General features: G+C 68.6%; 1 protein-coding gene across 1 annotated transcript in view; it reads right to left on the bottom strand.

The window, feature by feature from the left end:
• Positions 1-19,763, bottom strand: part of LOC142074442 (lysine-specific demethylase 6B-like) — a 20,143-nt gene extending 380 nt beyond the window's left edge. Inside the window, exons 1-7 of the mRNA XM_075135066.1 lie at positions 19,673-19,763; positions 14,141-14,199; positions 6,016-6,107; positions 4,681-4,811; positions 3,908-4,034; positions 3,277-3,375; positions 1,934-2,153 (exon numbers count right to left, since the gene is read on the bottom strand). Of these exons, the coding sequence (XP_074991167.1) occupies positions 1,934-2,153; positions 3,277-3,375; positions 3,908-4,029 (441 nt within the window). The 5' untranslated portion in view covers positions 4,030-4,034; positions 4,681-4,811; positions 6,016-6,107; positions 14,141-14,199; positions 19,673-19,763. The remainder of the gene's footprint in view (positions 1-1,933; positions 2,154-3,276; positions 3,376-3,907; positions 4,035-4,680; positions 4,812-6,015; positions 6,108-14,140; positions 14,200-19,672) is intronic.
• Positions 19,764-21,663: the final 1,900 nt, after the last annotated feature.

Below are 21,663 nucleotides of genomic sequence, written 5' to 3'. Positions count from 1 at the left end.
ACCCACGGGGGGCAGCACCCACCCCGGGAGCACCCATGGGGGGCAGCACCCACGGGGGACAGCACCCACAGGGGGCAGCGCCCACCCCGGGAGCACCCATGGGGGGGCAGCACCCACGGGGGGCAGCGCCCACCCCGGGAGCACCCACGGGGGGCAGCACCCACGGGGGGCAGCGCCCACCCCGGGAGCACCCACAGGGGGCAGCACCCACGGGGGGCAGCACCCACGGGGGGCAGCACCCACCCCGGGAGCACCCATGGGGGGCAGCACCCACGGGGGGCAGCGCCCACGGGGGGCAGCGCCCACCCCGGGAGCACCCATGGGGGGCAGCACCCACGGGGGCAGCGCCCACGGGGGGCAGCGCCCACCCCGGGAGCACCCATGGGGGGGGCACCCACGGGGGGCAGCACCCACGGGGGACGTCACCCACCACTGGCGTCACCCAGCACCAGTGGTCACCCACCATGGGACGTCACCCACAGAGGGGACAGCACCCACCCCCGGTGTCACCCACCGCCAGTGTCCACCCACCACAGGACATCACCCATAGGAGGGGACAGCACCCACCATGGGACGTCACCCACCACCAGTGTCACCCACCGAGGGACAGCACCCACAGATGGGACAGCACCCACCGCAGGATGTCACCCATCCCCGGTGTCACCCACCATGGGACAGCACCACCACGGGATGTCACCCACCACCAGTGTCACCCACCGCTGGTGTCACCCACCACGGGACATCACAGAGGGGACAGCACCCACCACGAGTGTCACCCACAGGGAGACAGCACCCACAGAGGGACGTCACCCACTGCCGGTGTCACCCACCATGGGACGTCACCCACCACCAGTGTCACCCACCACAGGGACAGCGCCACCGCGGGACGTCACCCACCACTGGTGTCACCCACAGAGGGACAGCACCCACCCCTGGTGTCGCCCACCACAGGGACAGCACCACCGCAGGATGTCACCCACCGCCGGTGTCACCCACAGAGGGACAGCACCCACAGAGGGGACAGCACCCACCAAGGGATGTCACCCACTGCCAGTGTCACCCATGGGGACAGCACCCACCATGGGGACGGCCACCGCAGGACCACCACCCAGGGCCACCACCAGCCCTGTCCCCGTGTCACCCCGCTGTCCCAGGGTCCCCAACCCCCTGCTGTCACCCGAGGCCAGCACCGATGTCCCCAGAGGTGCCACAGCGTGGTGGCATCACCCCAGGGCCACCACCAGCCCTGTCCCCCCATGTCCCCCCCATGTCCCCCCGGTGTCCCCAGGGTCCCCAACCCCCTGCTGTCACCCGAGGCCAGCCCTGATGTCCCCATAGGTGCCACGGCCGTGGTGGCATCACCCCAGGGCCACCACCAGCCCTGTCCCCGTGTCACCCTGCTGTCCCCAGGGTCCCCAACCCCCTGCTGTCACCGAGGCCAGCACCGATGTCCCCATAGGTGGCATCACCCCAGGGCCACCCCCAGCCCTGTCCCCCCATGTCCCCCTGTGTCACCCCGATGTCCCCAGGGTCCCCACTGTCCCCAACCCCACTGTCACCTCCTGCTGTCACCTGACGCTGGCACCAATGTCCCCAGAGGTGCCACAGCCATGGTGGCATCACCCCAGGGCCACCCCCAGCCCTGTCCCCCCGTGTCACCCCGCTGTCCCCAGGGTCCCCAACCCCCCTGCTGTCACCCGAGGCCAGCACCGATGTCCCCATAGGTGCCACGGCCGTGGTGGCATCACCCCAGGGCCACCACCAGCCCTGTCCCCGTGTCCCCCCCATGTCCCCAGTGTCCCCAGTGTCCCCAACCCCCTGCTGTCACCTGACGCTGGCACCGATGTCCCCATAGGTGGCATCACCCCAGGGCCACCCCCAGCCCCGTCCCCCCGTGTCCCCCCCCCCCCCGTGTCCCCCCCCGTGTCCCCACCTGCTGGAGGCGCCCGATGCGGGCGGCGATGTCCCCGCGGTGGCCCAGGACGTCCCCGCGGTGGCCGCGGTGGCAGCGGGCGGGGCTGTGGTAGCAGCTCGGGGGGGGCTCCTCCAGCTCCGGGGGGGCCTCGGCCAGCGGCTCCCAGGGCTGCGGCTGCAGCACCCGCAGGCACCCGGGCAGGGGCTCGGGGGGGCCGGGGGGCGCCCGGGGGGGGGCCCTGGGGGGGGACGTGGGGGTCAGGGGGGCACTTGGGGGGCTCAGCCCCATAGAGACCCCCCCATGCAGCCGGGGAGGGGCTCGGGGGGGCCGGGGGGCACCCGGGGGGGGGCCCTGGGGGGGGACGTGGGGGTCAGGGGGGCACTTGGGGGGCTCAGCCCCATAGATGGGCCCCCCACAAACCCCTGGGGTGGGACTTGGGGGGCTCAGCCCCGTAGAGACCCCCCCATGCAGCCGGGGGGTCGGGGGGGGGGCCCTGGGGGGGGCCCTGGGGGGGGATATGGGGGTCAGGGGGGCACTTGGGGGGCTCAGCCCCATAGAAACCCCCCCATGCAGCCGGGGGGCCTGGGGGGGGGCCCTGGGGGGGGGATATGGGGGTCAGGGGGGCACTTGGGGGGCTCAGCCCCATAGAGAACCCCCACGCAGCCGGGGAGGGGCTCAGGGGGGCCGGGGGGGGGCTTGGGGGGGCCTGGGGGGGGGATATGGGGGTCAGGGGGGCACTTGGGGGGCTCAGCCCCATAGAAACCCCCCCACGCAGCCGGGGGGCCGGGGGGGGGGGCCCTGGGGGGGGCCCTGGGGGGGGATATGGGGGTCAGGGCGGCACTTGGGGGGCTCTGCCCCATAGACGGACCCCCCAGGGATTCTTGGGGGGGCTCTGGCTGCTGGGGGGGGGAGAGGGGTACATGGGGGGGGACACGGGGGGGGACACGGGGGGGGCACACGGGGGGGTACACGGGGACACGGGGGGGACATGGGGGGGACACACAGGGGGACACAGGGGGACACGGGGGGGGGACACGGGGGGGCACATGGGGGGGGTACACGGGGACACGGGGGGGACATGGGGGGGGACACGGGGGGACACGAGGGGGGGACATGGGGGGAGACGGGGGGGACACGGGGGGACTCGGGGGGGCACGGGGGGGGTACACGGGGACACGGGGGGGACATGGGGGGGGACACGGGGGGACACGAGGGGGGGACATGGGGGGACTCGGGGGGGCACGGGGGGGGTACACGGGGACACGGGGAGGACATGGGGGGACACGAGGGGGGGACACGAGGGGGGGACTCGGGGGGGGGACATGGGGGGACCCGGGGGGACCCGGGGGGGCAGCACTTACCCCGGGGGGAAGTAGGGCTTGTGGGAGGGGCCCCCATTGCCGCTGGGGGGGGGCGCGAGGTGGGGGGGCAGCTGCGCCTGCCCCACGCTGGAAGAACACCTGGGGGGGGGGGAGAGATGTGGGGGGACCCCCGGGTGTGGGGGGACCCCCCCGGGGCATGGGGTCCCCGTGGGGCAGCATGGGGCAGCGTGGGGCAGTGTGGGGCAGCGTGGGGTCCCCGTGGGGCAGTGTGGGGCAGTGTGGGGTCCCCGTGGGGCAGCGTGGGGCAGTGTGGGGCAGCGTGGGGCAGTGTGGGGCAGCGTGGGGTCCCCGTGGGGCAGCGTGGGGCAGCGTGGGGTCCCCGTGGGGCAGCGTGGGGTCCCGTGGGGCAGTGTGGGGCAGTGTGGGGCAGCGTGGGGTCCCTGTGGGGCAGTGTGGGGCAGCGTGGGGTCCCTGTGGGGCAGCGTGGGGTCCCCGTGGGGCAGTGTGGGGCAGTGTGGGGCAGCACGGGGTCCCCGTGGGGCAGCATGGGGCAGTGTGGGGCAGCGTGGGGTCCCCGTGGGGCAGTGTGGGGCAGCGTGGGGCAGTGTGGGGCAGCGTGGGGTCCCCGTGGGGCAGTGTGGGGCAGCGTGGGGCAGCGTGGGGCAGGTACCTGGTGCCGGGCAGCCAGGGGCGGGGGGGGCAGGCGGCCCAGGCCCCGCCGCAGCCCAGGCTCCCCACGGCGAAGGGGTCCCGTCCGGCCCGGCCCCCCAGCGGCTCCACGGCGCGATGCATCCAGCCTGCCCCACGGCACGTCAGCCCCACACACCCCGCCCCACGGATACCCCCGCCCCAGATACCCCCTGCCTGCCCCATAGATACCCCCCGCCCCATAGATACCCCCCCTCCTGCCCCATAGATACCCCCCGCCCCATAGATACCCCCCTCCTGCCCCATAGATACCCCCCGCCCCAGATACCCCCCGCCCCATAGATACCCCCCGCCCCATAGATACCCCCCCTCCTGCCCCATAGATACCCCCCGCCTGCCCCATAGATACCCCCCGCCCCATAGATACCCCGTCCTGCCCCATAGATACCCCCCACCTGCCCCATAGATACCCCCCCAGATACCCCCCACCCCAGATACCCCCCACCTGCCCCATAGATACCCCCGCCCCAGATACCCCCCGCCCCAGATACCCCCCGCCTGCCCCATAGATACCCCCTCCTGCCCCATAGATATCCCCCGCCTGCCCCATAGATACACCCTGCCCCATAGATACCCCCTGCCCCAGATACCCCCCGCCTGCCCCATAGATACCCCCCGCCTGCCCCATAGATACCCCCTGCCCCATAGATACTCCCCTCCCTGCCCCATAGATGCTACCCAGCCCCCCAAAATAGCCCCACAGCCCTCCCCCGCCCCCCCTGCCCCCCCACTCACCACTCCTGGGGCACCGGAGGCCCTGGGTCCCCCCGGGCCCCCCCGCGGGGGGCGGGGGAGGGGCAGCCCCGGGGGGGAGGGGTGGGGCGGCTGCTGGGCTGGGGCGGCCCCTCCCTCACTGCCGCATACACCTGGGGTGGGGGGGCAGGGGTCACGGGGGGGCGGGGGGGGCAGTTGGGGGGCACTTATGGGGCACTGGGGGTGGGGGGGGCTGGTTATGGGGCACAGGGGAGGGTTATGGGGCATTGGGGGGCAGCTATGGGGCACTGGGGGGCAGTTGTGGGGCATTGGGGGGCAGCTATGGGGCAGCGGGGGGCAGAGAGGTGGTTATGGGGCAGTTAGGGGGCACTGGGGGGCAGCTATGGGGCAGTGGGGGGCAGCTATGGGGCAGTGGGGGACAGAGGGGTGGTTATGGGGCAGTTAGGGGGCACTGGGGGGCAGCTATGGGGCAGTGGGGGGCAGCTATGGGGCAGTGGGGGGCGGAGAGGTGGTTATGGGGCAGTTAGGGGGCACTGGGGGGCAGCTATGGGGCAGTGGGGGGCAGAGAGGTGGTTATGGGGCAGTTAGGGGGCACTGGGGGGCAGCTATGGGGCAGTGGGGGGCAGAGAGGTGGTTATGGGGCAGGTAGGGGGCACTGGGGGGCAGCTATGGGGCAGTGGGGGGCAGCTATGGGGCACTGGGGGGTAGAGAGGTGGTTATGGGGCAGTTAGGGGGCACTGGGGGGCAGCTATGGGGCAGTGGGGGGCAGCTATGGGGCAGTAGGGGGCAGAGAGGTGGTTATGGGGCAGTTAGGGGGCAGTGGGGGGCAGCTATGGGGCAGTGGGGGGCAGCTATGGGGCAGTGGGGCAGTTATTGGGCACTGGGGAAGAGTGGGGCAGTTGTGGGGCAGTTATGGGGCAATGAGGTGGTTATGGGGCAGCTATGGGGCGCTGGGGGGTGGTTATGGGGCAGTTACAGGGTGGTTATGCAGCACTGGGGGGCAAAGGGGAGGTTATGGGGCAGTTATGGGGCAGCTATGGGGCAGTGGGGTGGTTATGGGGCAGCTATGGGGCAGTTATGGGGCAGTGGGGGGTGGTTATGGGGCAGCTATGGGGTAGTTATGGGGCAGTGGGGGGTGGTTATGGGGCAGCTATGGGGCAGCTATGGGGCAGTGAGAGGCCGGTGGGGGGAGGGGGGAAGCAGGAACAACGTGGGGCGGAAGTGGGCGGGGCATCCGGATGACGCGCGACTGCGCGGGCGGGGCTTCAGGCGCGACACAGACCCCACCCCCCTCGTCTCGGCCCCGCCCCTCCCGCCAGGGCCCCGCCCCCTCGTCTCGGCCCCGCCCCGCCTCACCTATCCGGCGACGCTCTCCAGGAATCCGGCCAATCACAGGGCGCCCCTCGCCTGGCAGCCAATCATCTTTCCCATCCGTCTTCTAGCTCAGCCTGCCGGGTGACCAATGGGAAGGAGGGGCTTAGGCCGGTGCTGGCCAATGAGGGCGGGGGAAGGCGGGACCCCACCCCCTTTGGGGCAGAGACGTGGGGCGGGACCTGCTGTGGGGCAGATGTGGGGCAGGGGGCACTTGGGGGGGGCACTTGGGGGGCAGATGTGGGGCAGATGTGGGGCAGGGGGCACTTGGGGGGCAGATGTGGGGCAGATGTGGGGCAGATGTGGGGCAGGAGGCCCTGGGGGGGCACTTGGGGGGCAGATGTGGGGCAGATGTGGGGCAGATGTGGGGCAGGGGGCCCTGGGGGGGCAGTTGGGGGGCAGGACACCCCGCTATGGGGCAGGGGCTCCCCCCGCCCCCCCCCCCAGCTGTGACCGCCCCCACGGGGGAATTTTGGGGCCGTCCCGTGACGTGTGGGGCGGGATGACGACACGGGGGGGGGCGGGGGGGGGGGACACGGGCGGCCGTGGGGCGGCCGTGGGGCGGGGGCGGCCGAGGGAAACCCCACAGCGCCCACGGCGAGCGGGAAGGCGCCGGCTGACGGGAAGGGGGAGGGGCATCATACACGGCTGCCCCACATCTGCCCCACGGCTGCCCCACGGCTGCCCCACGGCCTCCCCACATCTGCCCCACGGCTGCCCCACAGCCGCCCCACGGCTGCCCCACGGTGCCCCACGGCCTCCCCACGACCACCCCACAGCTGCCCCACGGCTGCCCCACGGCCGCCCCACGGCTGCCCCACATCTGCCCCACGGCCGCCCCACAGCCGCCCCACGGCCGCCCCACAGCTGCCCCATGGTGCCCCACGGCCTCCCCACGACCACCCCACAGCCGCCCCACGGCTGCCCCACGGCCACCCCACAACCACCCCACAGCTGCCCCACGGTGCCCCACGGCCGCCCCACAACCACCCCACGGCTGCCCCACGGCCACCCCACATCTGCCCCACGGCCGCCCCACAGCCGCCCCACAACCACCCCACGGCCGCCCCACAGCTGCCCCACGGCTGCCCCACATCTGCCCCAACCCCCCCCCATAAAGAGCCGCTGAAGGGGAACGACACCCGACCCGTGTCACCGTGACACGCACGACACGCGTGTGACATCACAGCCCCCCCCCATCACCGCGACGTGCCAAACCCGCGCGTGACATCATCACACGTCACCCGGGGACACGGACCCCCCCACGTCGCAGGGGGCCCTCACGCCACTCGGCGGGCGCGACACGGGCTGACACGCACACGCGTGTGTCCCCCGTGGCCCCGCCCCAAACCCCGGCACAGGCGACGCTTTACGCGCACAACACGCGATAACACGCCCCGACACGCGGCCGCACCCCCGCGTCCCGCCAGCGCACGCATGGGGACGCCGCGCTGACACGCGATGACGCAAGCCTGGCACACGTGATGTGACACGCGTGACGGTGACACGCGTGACGGTGACAGGCGCCACCCCACCACGCGACCCACGGACACGCAGAACCGCCCTAACACGCCAGCGCAGCCCCCGACTCTGTGGCACACGCGTGACCCACAACCGCACGCGTGACCCACAACTGCACACGCGTGACCCACAACCACACGCGTGACCCACAACCGCACACGCGTGACCCACAACCGCACGCGTGACCCACAACCGCACACGCGTGACCCACAAGCACACGCGTGACCCACAACCGCACCCGTGACCCACAACCACACGCGTGACCCACAACCGCACACGCGTGACCCACAACCGCACGCGTGACCCACAACCGCACACGCGTGACCCACAAGCACACGCGTGACCCACAACTGCACACGCGTGACCCACAACCACACGCGTGACCCACAACCACACGCGTGACCCACCACCGCACACGCGTGACCCACAACCGCACACGCGTGACCCACCACCGCACACCCGTGACCCACAAGCACACGCGTGACCCACAACCGCACACGCGTGACCCACAACCACACGCGTGACCCACAACCTCACACGTGACCCACAACCTCACACGCGTGACCCACAACCGCACACGCGTGACCCACCACCGCACACGCGTGACCCACCACCACACACGCGTGACCCACCACCACACACGCGTGACCCACAACCGCACACGCGTGACCCACAACCGCACACGCGTGACCCACAACCGCACACGCGTGACCCACCACCGCACCCAACCGCTGTCGCACACGCAACCCCTCCCCATGACCACCGCATGCAACAGCCCCACACGCGTGACCCCCTCCCCACACGTGACCCCTACACGCATGACCCCCCACACGCGACCCACCCCACACGCGTGACCCTCTCTCCGTGTGTGACCCCACACGTGTGACCCCCCACATGCGTGACCCCTCCCCACACGACCCCTCCCCATGTGACCTCCCACGCGTGACCCCCCACACGCGTGACTCCCACATGTGTGACCCCCCACACGACCCTTCCCCACACGACCCCCCACGCATGACCCCCCCACACGCGTGACCCCCCACACAACCCCCCACATGTGACCCCCCCACACGACCCTTCCCCACACGTGACCCCCCCACACGTGTGACCCCCACACGCGTGTGACCTCCCACAGGCGTGACCCCCCCCACGACCCTTCCCCACACGACCCCCCCACACATGACCCCCCCCACGCGTGACCCCCCCACATGATCCCCCACACGTGTGACCCCCCACGCATGACCCCCCCCACGACCCCCCCCACATACAACCCCTCCCCACACGACCCCCCCCACGCGTGACCCCCCCACACGCATGACCCCTCCATGACCCTTCCCCACACGACCCCCCCACACATGACCCCCCCCACGCGTGATCCCCTCACACACGACCCCTCCCCCCCCACGACCCCCACGACCCCCCCACGACTCCCCCACGCGTGACCCCCCCACACGCGTGAGCCCCCCCACGTGACCCCCCCTCCACGACCCTTCCCCCCCACGACCCCCCCACGCGTGACCTCCTCACACACGACCCCTCCCCCCCCCACGACCCCCACGACCCCCCCCACGACTCCCCCACGCATGACCCCCCCACACGTGTGACCCCCCCCGTGACCCCCCTCCACGACCCTTCCCCACACATGACCCCCCCCCACGACCCTTCCCCCCCACGACCCCCCCACGCGTGACCCCCCCCCACGCCCCCTCCCCCCCGGCCCCTCACCCGCCTGTGCCCCCGGTGCCGCCGGTGCCGGCTCTGCCGCTGGCCCCGGGCCCCGTCACCGCGTGGCGGCCGGGTGACAGGGGGTGAAGTCACCGCCGGGGCCCCGCGTGGGCTGCGGGTGCCCCCCCCCCCTCCCCCCCTCCCCCGGTGTGAGGTGACGGTGACGTCAGCCGGACGCCCGTGACATCGCGCGGGGCCGGCAGTGGGGGGAGGGGAGGGGGGGGGGGGAATCCCGGGGGGAGGGGGGGACACGGGGGATGTGGGGGGATGGGAGGGGGACAGGGGACACGGGGGGGACGTGGGGGGGAGGGGACAGTGGGGGGGGACGGGGGACGTGGGGGGGACGTGGGGGGATGGGGGGGACATGGGGGGACATTGGGGGGGACGGGGGGGACATTGGGGGGGAGGGGGACAGGGGACATTGGGGGACACGGGGGGACATGGGGGGAGGGGGACACGGGGACGTGGGACACGGGGGGGACACGGGAGGGACATGGGGGGATGGGACATTGAGGGGGACATGGGGGGACATTGGGGGAGGGGGACACGGGGGGGACACGGGGGGACACGGGGGGATGGGACATTGGGGGGGACACAGGGGGACGTGGGGGGGAGGGGGACACGGGGACGTGGGACACGGGGGGGACACGCGGGGACACGGGGGGGACACACAGGGACACGCAGGGACACGGGGGGACACAGGGACACGGGGGGGACACGCGGGGACACGGGGGGACACGGGGGGACACAGGGACACGGGGGGGACACGCGGGGACACGTGGGGACACGGGGGGACACAGGGGGACACGGGGGGGACACAGGGACACGGGGGGGACACACAGGGACACGCGGGGACACGGGGGGACACAGGGACACGGGGGGGACACGCGGGGACACGGGGGGGACACACAGGGACACGTGGGGACACGGGGGGACACAGGGACACGGGGGGGACACGCGGGGACACGGGGGGGACACAGGGGGACACGGGGGGGACACGCGGGGACACGGGGGGGACACAGGGGGACACGGGGGGGACACAGGGACACGGGGGGGACACGGGGACACAGACACGCAGGGAGGGCACGCGAGGACACGGGGGGCGTGTGGGGACAGGGACAGGCGGGGACATGGGGACACGCGTGGGGACACGGAGAGGAGCAGGCGGGGAGGGCACCCGGGGACACGGGGGGACACGGGGAGGGCACCCGGGGACACGGGGGGACACGGGGGGACACGGGGACACGCAGGGGGGACACGGGGAGGGCACCCGGGGACACGGGGGGACACGGGGACACGCAGGGGGGACACGGGGGGACACGGACACGCGTGGGGACATGGGGACACCGGCACGGATGGAGGACACAGACACACGGGGGGACACGGGGACACGCGAGGACGTGGGGACACGGGGGGGACACGCGAGGACACGGGGGGACGTGGGGACAGAGGACACGCAGGGACACGCGAGGACACGGGGTGACACGGGGTGACACGGGGACACCGGGGTACCCAGCCACGCAGGGACACGGGGTGACACGGGGACACCCGGGGTGACGCGAGGACGGGGGACACGCGGGGTGACAGGTACAACCCCACAGGCCGACACGGGACACGCAACCGACACGCGTGTGACACCCCCCCCCGCGCGATGACACGCGGTCAGGGAACAACCCCGCGCCACGCCCGGCGCACACGCGTGTGACAACCGCCACCACCCACCGTCGCGTGTCACCGCCTCCCGGGCCAGGCCCCGCGCGTGTCCCAGGCGTGTCCCACGCGTGTCACACGCGTGTCATACACGTGTCCCCCGTCCTGCCCGTCAGCTGGGGGGAAACCGAGGCACGGGGAGGGTGGGGCAGCCGTGGGGCAGGGGGTGTAGCCGTAGGGCAGCCATGGGGCAGCCGTGGGGCAGAGGGTGTAGCCGTGGGGCAGGGGGGTGTAGCCATGGCTGTAGCCGTGGGGCAGAGGGTGTAGCCGTGGGGCAGGGGGGTGCAGCCGTGGGGCAGGGGGTGCGAGTGTGGGGCAGCCGTGGGGTGGTGGGTGTAGCCGTGAGGCAGGGGCTGTAGCCATGGGGCAGCCGTGGGGCAGAGGGTGTAGCCATGGGGCAGAGGCTGTAGCCGTGGGGCAGGGGGGTGTAGCCATGGCTGTAGCCATGGGGCAGAGGGTGTAGCCGTGGGGCAGGGGGGTGTAGCCGTGGGGCAGCCGTGGGGCAGAGGGTGTAGTCATGGGGGGGGTATAGCCATGAGTGTAGCTGTGGGGCAGGGGGGTGTAGCCGTGGCTGTAGCCATGGGGCAGGGGCTGTAGCCGTGGGGCAGCCGTGGGGCAGGGGCTGTAGCCGTGGGGCAGGGGGGTGTAGCTGTGGCTGTAGCCATGGGGCAGGGGCTGTAGCCGTGGGGGGGTGTAGCCGTGGCTGTACCTGTGGGGCAGGGGCTGTAGCCGTGGGGGGGTGTAGCCGTGGCTGTAGCTGTGGGGCAGGGGCTGTAGCCGTGGGGCAGGGGGGTGTAGCCGTGGCTGTAGCTGTGGGGCAGGGGCTGCAGCCGTGGGGCAGGGGGGTGTAGCTGTGGCTGTACCTCTGGGGCAGGGGCTGTAGCTGTGGGGCAGGGGCTGTAGCCGTGGGGCGGCCGTGGGGCAGGGGGTGACTGTGGGGCGGGGCCGGGGGTCCGGCCGTTGACTCATTGGTTCCGGTGACGCAGCGGAGCCGCCCCCGGCGCGGGGGGGTGGGGGGAGGGGCGGGGGGTGACGGTGCCGGTGACGCCGCGAGGGTGACGCGGGGCGGGGGCGGGGCGGGCGCGGGGGAGGCGGGCGGGGCCACGCCCGGGTGTGCGGCCGCGTGGAACACGCGTGTGGCGCTGACGTCCGTGCGTGGCAACGTGGGGCACCGTGTCCGCTGCCTGCAACACGCCCGTGACGCCGCCACACGCCTGTAACACGTGTGTGCCACGCCGTCGTGTAACACGTGTGGCACCGGGCCCTCCGCCTGTAACACGCCTGTGTACGTGCATAACACGTGTGTAAGCGTGTCCGCTGGGTGTAACACGCATGTGACGCTGCCATACACGTGTAACACGTGTGTCACCGTGCCCTCTGGGTGTAACACGTGTGTGACGCTGCCATACGTGTCTAACACGTGTGTGACTGTGCTCTCCATCTGTCACACGTGTGTGTGACACTGCGCTGTGCATGTAACACGCGTGTCATGCTCTCACGTGTGTAACACCGTATCCTGTGTAACATGCGTGTGATGTCCTACGTCTGTAACGCGTGTAACGTGTCATACACGTGTAATGTGTGTGACGCTCTTATGTGTGTAACGTGTGCGACGCTGTCGTGTAACACGTGTGGCACTGTGCCCTCCGCCTGTAACACGCCTGTGACGCTGTGTACATGTGTAACACGTGTGTAAGCGTGTCCGCTGGGTGTAACATGCATGTAATGCTGCCATACGTGTGTAACACGTGTGTAACAGCCTCCTCTGCCTGTCACACGTGCGCAAGGCTGACATCCGTAAGACATGTAACGCTGCCGTACACGTGTAACACGTGTGTGACGCTTCCACACGCGTGTAAAACACGTGTAACGCTGTCATACGTGTGTAACTCGTGTAGAACAGTCTGCCCTGCATGTAACACGTGTGTAACCGTGTCCTCTGCCTGTAACGCGTGTCACACGGACATCCCCGTGTAACACGTGTGTAACGCTGCCATACGTGTGTAAAGCGTGTGTAACCACCTCCTCTGGGTGTAACACGTGTGTGACACCATCAGACGGGTGTAACACGTGTGTAACCGTGCCCTCCATGTGTCACGTGTCTGTGACACTGCCCTGTGCATGTAACACGCGTGTCATGCTCTCACATGTGTAACACCGTACCCTGTGTAGCACGCGTGTAATGTCCTACGTGTGTAACACGTGTAACGTGTCATACACGCGTAATAGACGTGTAATGTGTGTGATGCTCTTATGTGTGTAACACGTGTGTAGCATGTCTGCAACAGTCATCCACGTGTAACACGTGTGACGCTGTCATACATGTGTGACACCGTCATCCACACGCGTGTAACGCCACCCGTGACGCGCTGTTCCACACGTGCGCAAGCCCACCCGTGTGACGCTGCCTCTGCGCGCGCGTAACGGCTCGACACGCGTGTGCGGCGCGGCCTCGCGTGGGCAGACTCGGGTAACAGGGGCTACCGCGCGCCTCTGCGCGTGGATGCGTGTGACGGCACACGCGTGGCTTCTGCGTGCGCCCGTGCAACGCTGCCGTGTGCGCGTTGCGCACCCGTGTGCACCCCGACACGTGTGCACAGGCACGAGTACACCCGTGGGCGCGTTGTCACGCCCGTTTACACGCGTGTACACCCTGACGCGTGCGCGCGGGCACCCCCGCGTGTGTGTTGTAACACGCGTGTGCAGCCTGACATGCGCCCACGGGCACAAGTACACGCGTGTGCGTGCCGTAACGCCTGTTGTTACACGCGTGTGCACCCCGACACGTGTGCACAGGCACGAGTATCCCCTGTGCGCGTTGTCACGCCCGTTTACACGCGTGTACACCCTGACGTGTGCGCGCGGGCACCCCCGGGTGCGTGTGGTAACACGCGTGTGCAGCCTGACACGCGTGTACGGGCAGGAGCGATCCCGTGTCATTTACACGCGTGGGCGTGGCGGCGCCTGGGGGGGGTGGGCGCGGAGCCGTGACCCCGCACACGCGTGTCAGCCTCAGGCCTGAAGCCGCGGGTGGGGGAGGGAACACGCGTGTGCGGCGTCCGGCACACGCGTGACGTCACCGCCGGGGCGTACGGACGGGCGGGGCACAGGGCGGGGCACGAGGGGGCGGGGCACGAGGGGGCGGGGCACTCACGTGTCAGCGGGTCCGGCGCCGGTGCGGGGGAGGGGCTACGCGCCAGCCATGGCCTGGATCTGTAGGGGGGGGGGACACGGTTACTGGGAGGCACTGGGAGGCACTGGGAGGCACTGGGTACCCCCTCCCCCCGCCTCCCAGTCCCATACTGGGACCAGTAGAGCAGGAGCCCAGTACGAGCTGGGCGTGCTGCTCCCAGTATGACCAGTATTGGCGCTCCCAGTACGGCCATCAGCTGTCACTCATGCTCCCAGTATCCCCAGTATGACCAGTACATGCCATTCCCAGCTCCCAGTATGGCCTTTACTTGGCACTTCCATTCCCAGTATGACCAGTACCTGTCAGTCCCACCTCCCAGTACAGCTATTGCCAGTTATTTCCACTCCCAGTACTCCCAGTATGACCAGTACTGGCACTCCCAGCTCCCAGTACAACTGTTAGCTGTCACTCACGCTCCCAGTGCTCCCAGTATGACCAGTACTGGCACTCCCAGCTCCCAGTATGGCCATGACCTGCCACTTCCATTCCCAGTACTCCCAGTACCTGTCGCTCACGCTCCCAGTATGACCAGTACTGGCGCTCCGAGCTCCCAGTATGACCGCTAGCTGTCACTCACACTCCCAGTGCGCCCAGTATGACCAGTACCTGCCATTCCCAGCTCCCAGTACAACCATAAGCTGTCACTTCTGCTCCCACTATCTGTCACTCACGCTCCCAGTACCCCCAGTATGACCAGTACTGGCGCTCCCAGCTCCCAGAACAACCGTTAGCTGTCACTCACATTCCCAGTACCCCCAGTACAACCAGTACCTGCCGTTCCCAGCTCTCAGTACAGCCAACACCTCTCCCTCCCAGTCCTCCCAGTATACCCATTACCCCTCGCTCCCAGTCCACCCAGTTCTCCCAATACCTGTCCCTCTCCGCTCCCTGAACTCCCTCTCCACTCTGGCGCTCATTTCCCAGTATACCCAGTAGCTCCCAGTAAGACCATTACCCATCATTCCTAGGCCCCAGTATTCCCAGTATACCAACACTTGTCCCTCCCAGTATACCCAGTATCTCTCACTCTTAGCTCCAGTAACACCAATACTCGCTGTTCCCCGCTCCCAATACTCCCAGTATAGCCCTTACACAGCACTCCCAGCTCCCAGTATGCCCAGTACATGACACTCCCAGCTCCCAGTATACCCAGCAGCTGTCATTCCCAGCTCCCAGTAAGACCTGGCATTCCCAGTATGACCAGTATAGCCTTTACACAGTGCTCCCAGTATACACGACACCTTCCGCTTCTACTCCCAGTGCTCCCAGTATCCCCCACAGCGGTCGCTCTCAGTTCCCAGTAAGACCATTAGTTACCGTCTCTAACTTCCAGTACTCCCAGTATAGTTCTTACACGGCACCCTGGGCTGCCAGTACTCCCAGTATACCTGCTACACAGCACTCCTGCCTCCCAGTATAGCCCTTAAATGGCACCCCCAGCTCCCAGTACTCCCAGTATAGCTCTTAGATAGCACTCCAGGCTCCCAGTACTCCCAGTACTCCCAGTATAGCCCTTAGATAGCACTCCAGGCTCCCAGTACTCCCAGTATAACCCTTACACGGCACTCCCACCTCCCAGTATAGCCCTTAAATGGCACCCCCAGCTCCCAGTACTCCCAGTATAGACTTGACACTGGGCTCCCACCTCCCAGTATAGCCCTTACATGGCAATGCCAACTCCCAGTACTCCCAGTATACCTCTTAGACAGCACTCCGTGCTCCCAGTACATCTGCTACACAGTACTCCCAGCTCCCAGTACAGCTCCTATGTGGCACTCCCAGCTCCCAGTACTCCCAGTATAGCCCTTACACTGCATTCCTGCCCCCCCAGTATAGCCTTTACATGGCAATGCCAGCTCCCAGTACTCCCAGTATAGCTCTTACAGATGGCACTCGTGGCTCCCAGTACAGCCCTTACGCAGCAATGCCAACTCCCAGTACGGCTCTTACACTGCCCTCCCGACTCCCAGTACAGCCCTTACCTGGCACCCTCAGCTCCCAGTACTCCCAGTATAACTCTTAGATGGCACTCTGGGCTCCCAATACTCCCAGTATGGCTGCTACACAGCACTCCCAACTCCCAGTATAGCCCTTACACTGCACTCCCGCCTCCCAGTACAGCTCCTACATGGCATGCCCCAGCTCCCAGTACTCCCAGTATACCGCTTAGATAGCACTCCTGGCTCCCAGTACTTCCAGTATAGCCCGGTTACACTGCACTCCTACCTCCCAGTACAGCTCTAACATGGTACTCCCAGCTCCCAGTATTCCCAGTATAGCTCTTACACTGCACTCCCAGCTCCCAGTATAGCCCCTACACGGCACCCCTAGCTCCCAGTATAGCCCTTACACTGAATTCCCAGCTCCCAGTACAGCCCTTACATGACACCCGCAGCGCCCAGTACTCCCAGTATAGCTCTTCCCTGGCACTCCCAGCTCCCAGTACTCCCAATATAACCCTTCCCTGGCACTCCCAGCTCCCAGTATACCTCTCAGACAGCACTCTGGGCTCCCAGTACTCCCAGTGGAGCCTTTACCCGTCGCTCCCAACCCCCAGTACTCCCAGTATGGCCAGTCCCTGCCCTCCCAGTGCTCCCACACCCGCCTTATCAGGGTGCCGCACCCAGCCCAGCCCCGGGCACCCGGGTCGGCCCCGGCGGGGGGGGGGAGGGGGGGGCACCCAGGCGTCCGGGCACCCCCACCCCCACCCCGGGGAACCCCGGCACCGGTGGCGAAACAGCCCCGGGGGGGGCTGACACCCCCAGCCCCCCCAACACCCCCAGGCCCCTCCAGGCACCCCCAAATCCCCCTGACACCCCAACAGCCCCCAATCCCCTCCATGCCCCCCCCCAGACACCCCAACCCCCCCCCCAGCCCCCTCCAGGCACCCCAAAACCCTCAGGCTCCCCCTGACACCCCCAAATCCCCTCCAGGGCCCCCCAGACACCCCCAAATCTCCCCTATACACCCCAACATCTCCAGGCCCTCCCTGACCCCCCAATCCCCTCCATGCCCCCCCCCTCCCGATTGGGGGGGTCACCCTTCCCCAAAATGGGGGGGACACCTCCCCAGAAGGGGAAACTGAGGCACGGGGCGGGGTGGTTCACACCAGGTGGCTGCCCCCCCCCCCAAGCTGTGCTGGCCCTTTAAGACCCAGGTGTGTCAGGGCCCCCCCTAATTTGGGGTGGAAAAGGGGGGTTTGGGGGAGCTTAAGTGCTCAAGGGGCCCCCCCATGGAGGGAGGGGGTCCCCAAATGTGTGACACCCCCCCCAGATGTACCCCCTCCCCGAAGAGCTGCCCCCCAGAGTGGGGGGGCCCCTGTCTGCACCAGGAGCCCCCCCCAATTCACCTCAGAGGGGGGGCCCCCCCCATTTATCTCACCCCAGACCCCCCCAGTTTACCTCAGGGGGGCCAGACCCCCCCCCCAATTCACCTCAGCCCAGGACCCCCCAAATCACATCAGGGGGGTGCCCCCCCCCCAATTTACCTCAGCTTTGCCGCCCCCCCCCCCCCTTTACCTCAGCCCGGGACCCCCCTAAATCACCTCAGCAGGGTCAGCCCCCCCCCTTTTCCCTCAGCTTTGCCCCCACCCCCATTCCCCGCAGCCCAGAGCCCCCCCAAATCACCTCAGGGGGGTCAGCCCCCCCCTAATTTACCTCAGCCCCCCCCTAATTTACCTCAGCTTCCCCCCAATTTACCTCAGTTTCCCCCCCCCCCGCCATTTCCCCCCAGCCCGGCCCCCCCCAATTCACCTCAGGGGTGCCCCCCCCCAAATCACCTCAGCCCCCCCCAATTTACCTCAGTTTCCCCCCAATTTACCTCAGCCCCCCCCAATTTACCTCAGTTTCCCCCCAATTTACCTCAGTTTCGCCCCCCCCGCCATTCCCCTCCACCCACAGCCCCCCCAAATCACCTCAAGGGGGTCAGACCCCCCCCTTTTACCTCAGTTTCCCCCCAATTTACCTCAGTTTCCCCCCCCCGCCATTCCCCTCCACCCACAGCCCCCCCAAATCACCTCAAGGGGGTCAGCCCCCTCCTTTCCCCTCAGCTTTGCCCCCCCCCGCCATTCCCCCCCAGCCCGGACCCCCCCAATTCACCTCAGGGGTGCCCCCCCCCCAAATCACCTCAGCCCCCCCCAATTTACCTCAGTTTCCCCCCAATTTACCTCAGTTTCCCCCCCCCCGCCATTCCCCTCCACCCAGAGCCCCCCCAAATCACCTCAAGGGGGTCAGACCCCCCCCTTTTACCTCAGCCCCCCCCAATTTACCTCAGCTTTGCCCCCCCCCGCCATTTCCCCCCAGCCCGGACCCCCCCAATTCACCTCAGGGGTGCCCCCCCCCCAAATCACCTCAGCCCCCCCCAATTTACCTCAGCCCCCCCCAATTTACCTCAGTTTCCCCCCAATTTGCCTCAGCCCCCCCCAATTTACCTCAGTTTCCCCCCCCCCCGCCATTCCCCCCAGCCCGGACCCCCCCAATTCACCTCAGGGGTGCCCCCCCCCCCAATTTACCTCAGCCCCCCCCCAATTTACCTCAGCCACCCCCAATTTACCTCAGTTTCCCCCCCCGCCATTCCCCTCCACCCAGAGCCCCCCCAAATCACCTCAAGGGGGTCAGACCCCCCCCTTTTACCTCAGCCCCCCCCAATTTACCTCAGTTTCCCCCCAATTTACCTCAGCCCCCCCCAATTTACCTCAGTTTCCCCCCAATTTACCTCAGCCCCCCCCAATTTACCTCAGTTTCCCCCCAATTTACCTCAGTTTCCCCCCCCCCGCCATTCCCCTCCACCCACAGCCCCCCCAATTCACCTCAAGGGGGTCAGCCCCCTCCTTTCCCCTCAGCTTTGCCCCCCCCCGCCATTCCCCCCAGCCCGGACCCCCCCAATTCACCTCAGGGGTGCCCCCCCCCCAAATCACCTCAGCCCCCCCCAATTTACCTCAGCCCCCCCCAATTTACCTCAGTTCCCCCCCCCCCCCCGCCATTCTCCCCCAGCCCGGACCCCCCCAATTCACCTCAGGGGTGCCCCCCCCCCCAATTTACCTCAGCCCCCCCCAAATCACCTCAGCCCCCCCCAATTTACCTCAGTTTCCCCCCCCCGCCATTCCCCTCCACCCAGAGCCCCCCCAAATCACCTCAAGGGGGTCAGACCCCCCCCTTTTACCTCAGCTTTGCCCCCCCCCGCCATTCCCCTCCACCCGGACCCCCCCAATTCACCTCAGGGGTGCCCCCCCCCCCCAAATCACCTCAGCCCCCCCCAATTTACCTCAGTTTCCCCCCAATTTACCTCAGCCCCCCCCAATTTACCTCAGTTTCCCCCCCCCCCCGCCATTCCCCCCCCAGCCCGGACCCCCCCAATTCACCTCAGCTCCCCCCCCCCCCCCCCCGCTCCAGGCCTCGGCCCGGCCACCCCCGGCCCCTTCCCCCCCCCCTCCCCCGCCGCCCCCCCCCCCCGCTGTGTGTCCGTCCTCCCCTCCCCTCCCCCCCCCCCCGGTACCTGCGGCGGGCGGCGCGGGGGGGGGCGGCGCGGGGGGGCGGCGGGTCCCGGCCCGGCCCCGGCCCCGGCGCTGGCGGCTCCGCTGGCTCCGGCCTCCGCTCAAACAAAGGACCCAGCGCCGCGCGCCCCGCCCGCCCCGGGCCCCGCCCACCGGCACCGCCCACCGCCGGGCCCGCCCCCTCCCCGGTGATGGATACGCCCCCCCCTTCCCCCCCCCCCCCCCAGCCTCGATACGGTGCGACACGCCCCGCCGTTAGGACACGCCCCTGGTGGGGTAAGGCACGCCCCGCCCCCTCGGGGAATGGCTCCGCCCACCTGCTCCGGGAGGCTCCGCCCCACCCGGGGGTGGCAGCGGGACCGGGACGGGACTGGGATGGGACTGGGGTGGGACTGGGGTGGGACTGGGACGGGACTTGGGTGGGACTGGGACAGGACTGGGACTGGGGTGGGACTGGGACAGGACTGGGACTGGGATGGGACTGGGATGGGACTGGGACAGGACTGGGACTGGGACTGGGATTGGACTGGGATGGGATGGGACGGGGATGGGACTGGGATTGGACTGGGGTGGGATGGGACTGGGATGGGACTGGGATTGGACTGGGGTGGGACTGGGACGGGACTGGGATGGGGCTTGGACAGGAATGGGACTGGGATGGGACTGGGACAGGACTGGGACCGGGACTGGGATTGGACTGGGACGGGAATGGGATGGGACTGGGACTGAGACTGGAGTGGGACTGGGATGGGACTGGGACGGGACTGGAGTGGGACTGGGATGGGACTGGGATGGGGCTTGGACAGGACTGGGACTGGGATGGGACTGGGATTGGACTGGGACTGGGAGTGGGACTGGGATGGGACTGGGACGGGACTGGAGTGGGACTGGGATGGGACTGGGATGGGGCTTGGACAGGACTGGGACTGGGATGGGACTGGGATTGTACTGGGACTGGGATTGGACTGGGACGGGACTGGGATGGGACTGGGACTGGGACTGAGACTGGAGTGGGACTGGGATGGGACTGGGACAGGACTGGGACGGGACTGGGACGGGAGTGGGATTGGACTGGGACAGGACTGAGGTGGGACTGCGATGGCTCTGGGACCAGTAAGGGATGGCACTGGGACCAGGACAAGGATGGCACTGGGTGGCACCAGGACAGGACTGGGACAGGACTGGGACTGAGTCTGGGATGGGACTGGGATGGGACTGGGACAAGGACGGCACTGGGAGGGTGCTGGGACCAGTATGGGATGGCACTGGGACCAGGACAAGGATGGCACTGGGTGGCACCAGGGCTGGGATGACACTGGGAGGGCACTGGGACCAGTATGGGACAGCACTAGGACCTGACACTAAGACTGAGAGAGCATTGGGACCAGTATGGGACAGCACTGGGACCAGTATGGGGTGACACTAGGACTGGGATGGCACTGGGACCAGTATGGGATGGGACTGGAACTGGGACAGGGGTGACACTGGGATTGGGGTGGCACTAGGACCAGTAAAGGGTGACACTGGGAGACACTGGGACCAGTGCATGTGGTACTGGGACCAGTACGGGGTGACACTGGGAGGCACTGGGGCTGGGATGGGCTGGCACTGGGAGGTACTGGGACCAGTACAGGGAGGGTGGTACTGGGAGGCATTGGGACCAGTGTGGGGTGGTACTGGGAGGCACTGGAACTGGGGTGGGCTGGTACTGGGAGGAACTGGGACCAGTACGGGGTGGCACTGGGACAGCATCAGGACCAGTATGGGATGGCACTGCCACTGGGAGGCACTGGGACTGGGGTGGTCTGGCACTGGGAGGAACTGGGACCAGTATGGGGTGGCACTGGGAGGTACTGGGAGGCTCTGGGACCAGTATGGGTGGCAGTGGGAGGAACTGGGACCAGAGGGGGGTGCTACTGGGAGGCTTCTGGGACTGGGGATGAGCTGGCACTGGAGGAACTGGGACCAGTATGGGGTGGCACTGGGAGGTACT

This window comes from Calonectris borealis, chromosome 36 (assembly GCF_964195595.1).
Source record: "Calonectris borealis chromosome 36, bCalBor7.hap1.2, whole genome shotgun sequence".
NCBI classification, from domain to species: Eukaryota; Metazoa; Chordata; class Aves; order Procellariiformes; family Procellariidae; genus Calonectris; species Calonectris borealis.
This window is presented reverse-complemented; position numbering and strand designations above follow the sequence as displayed.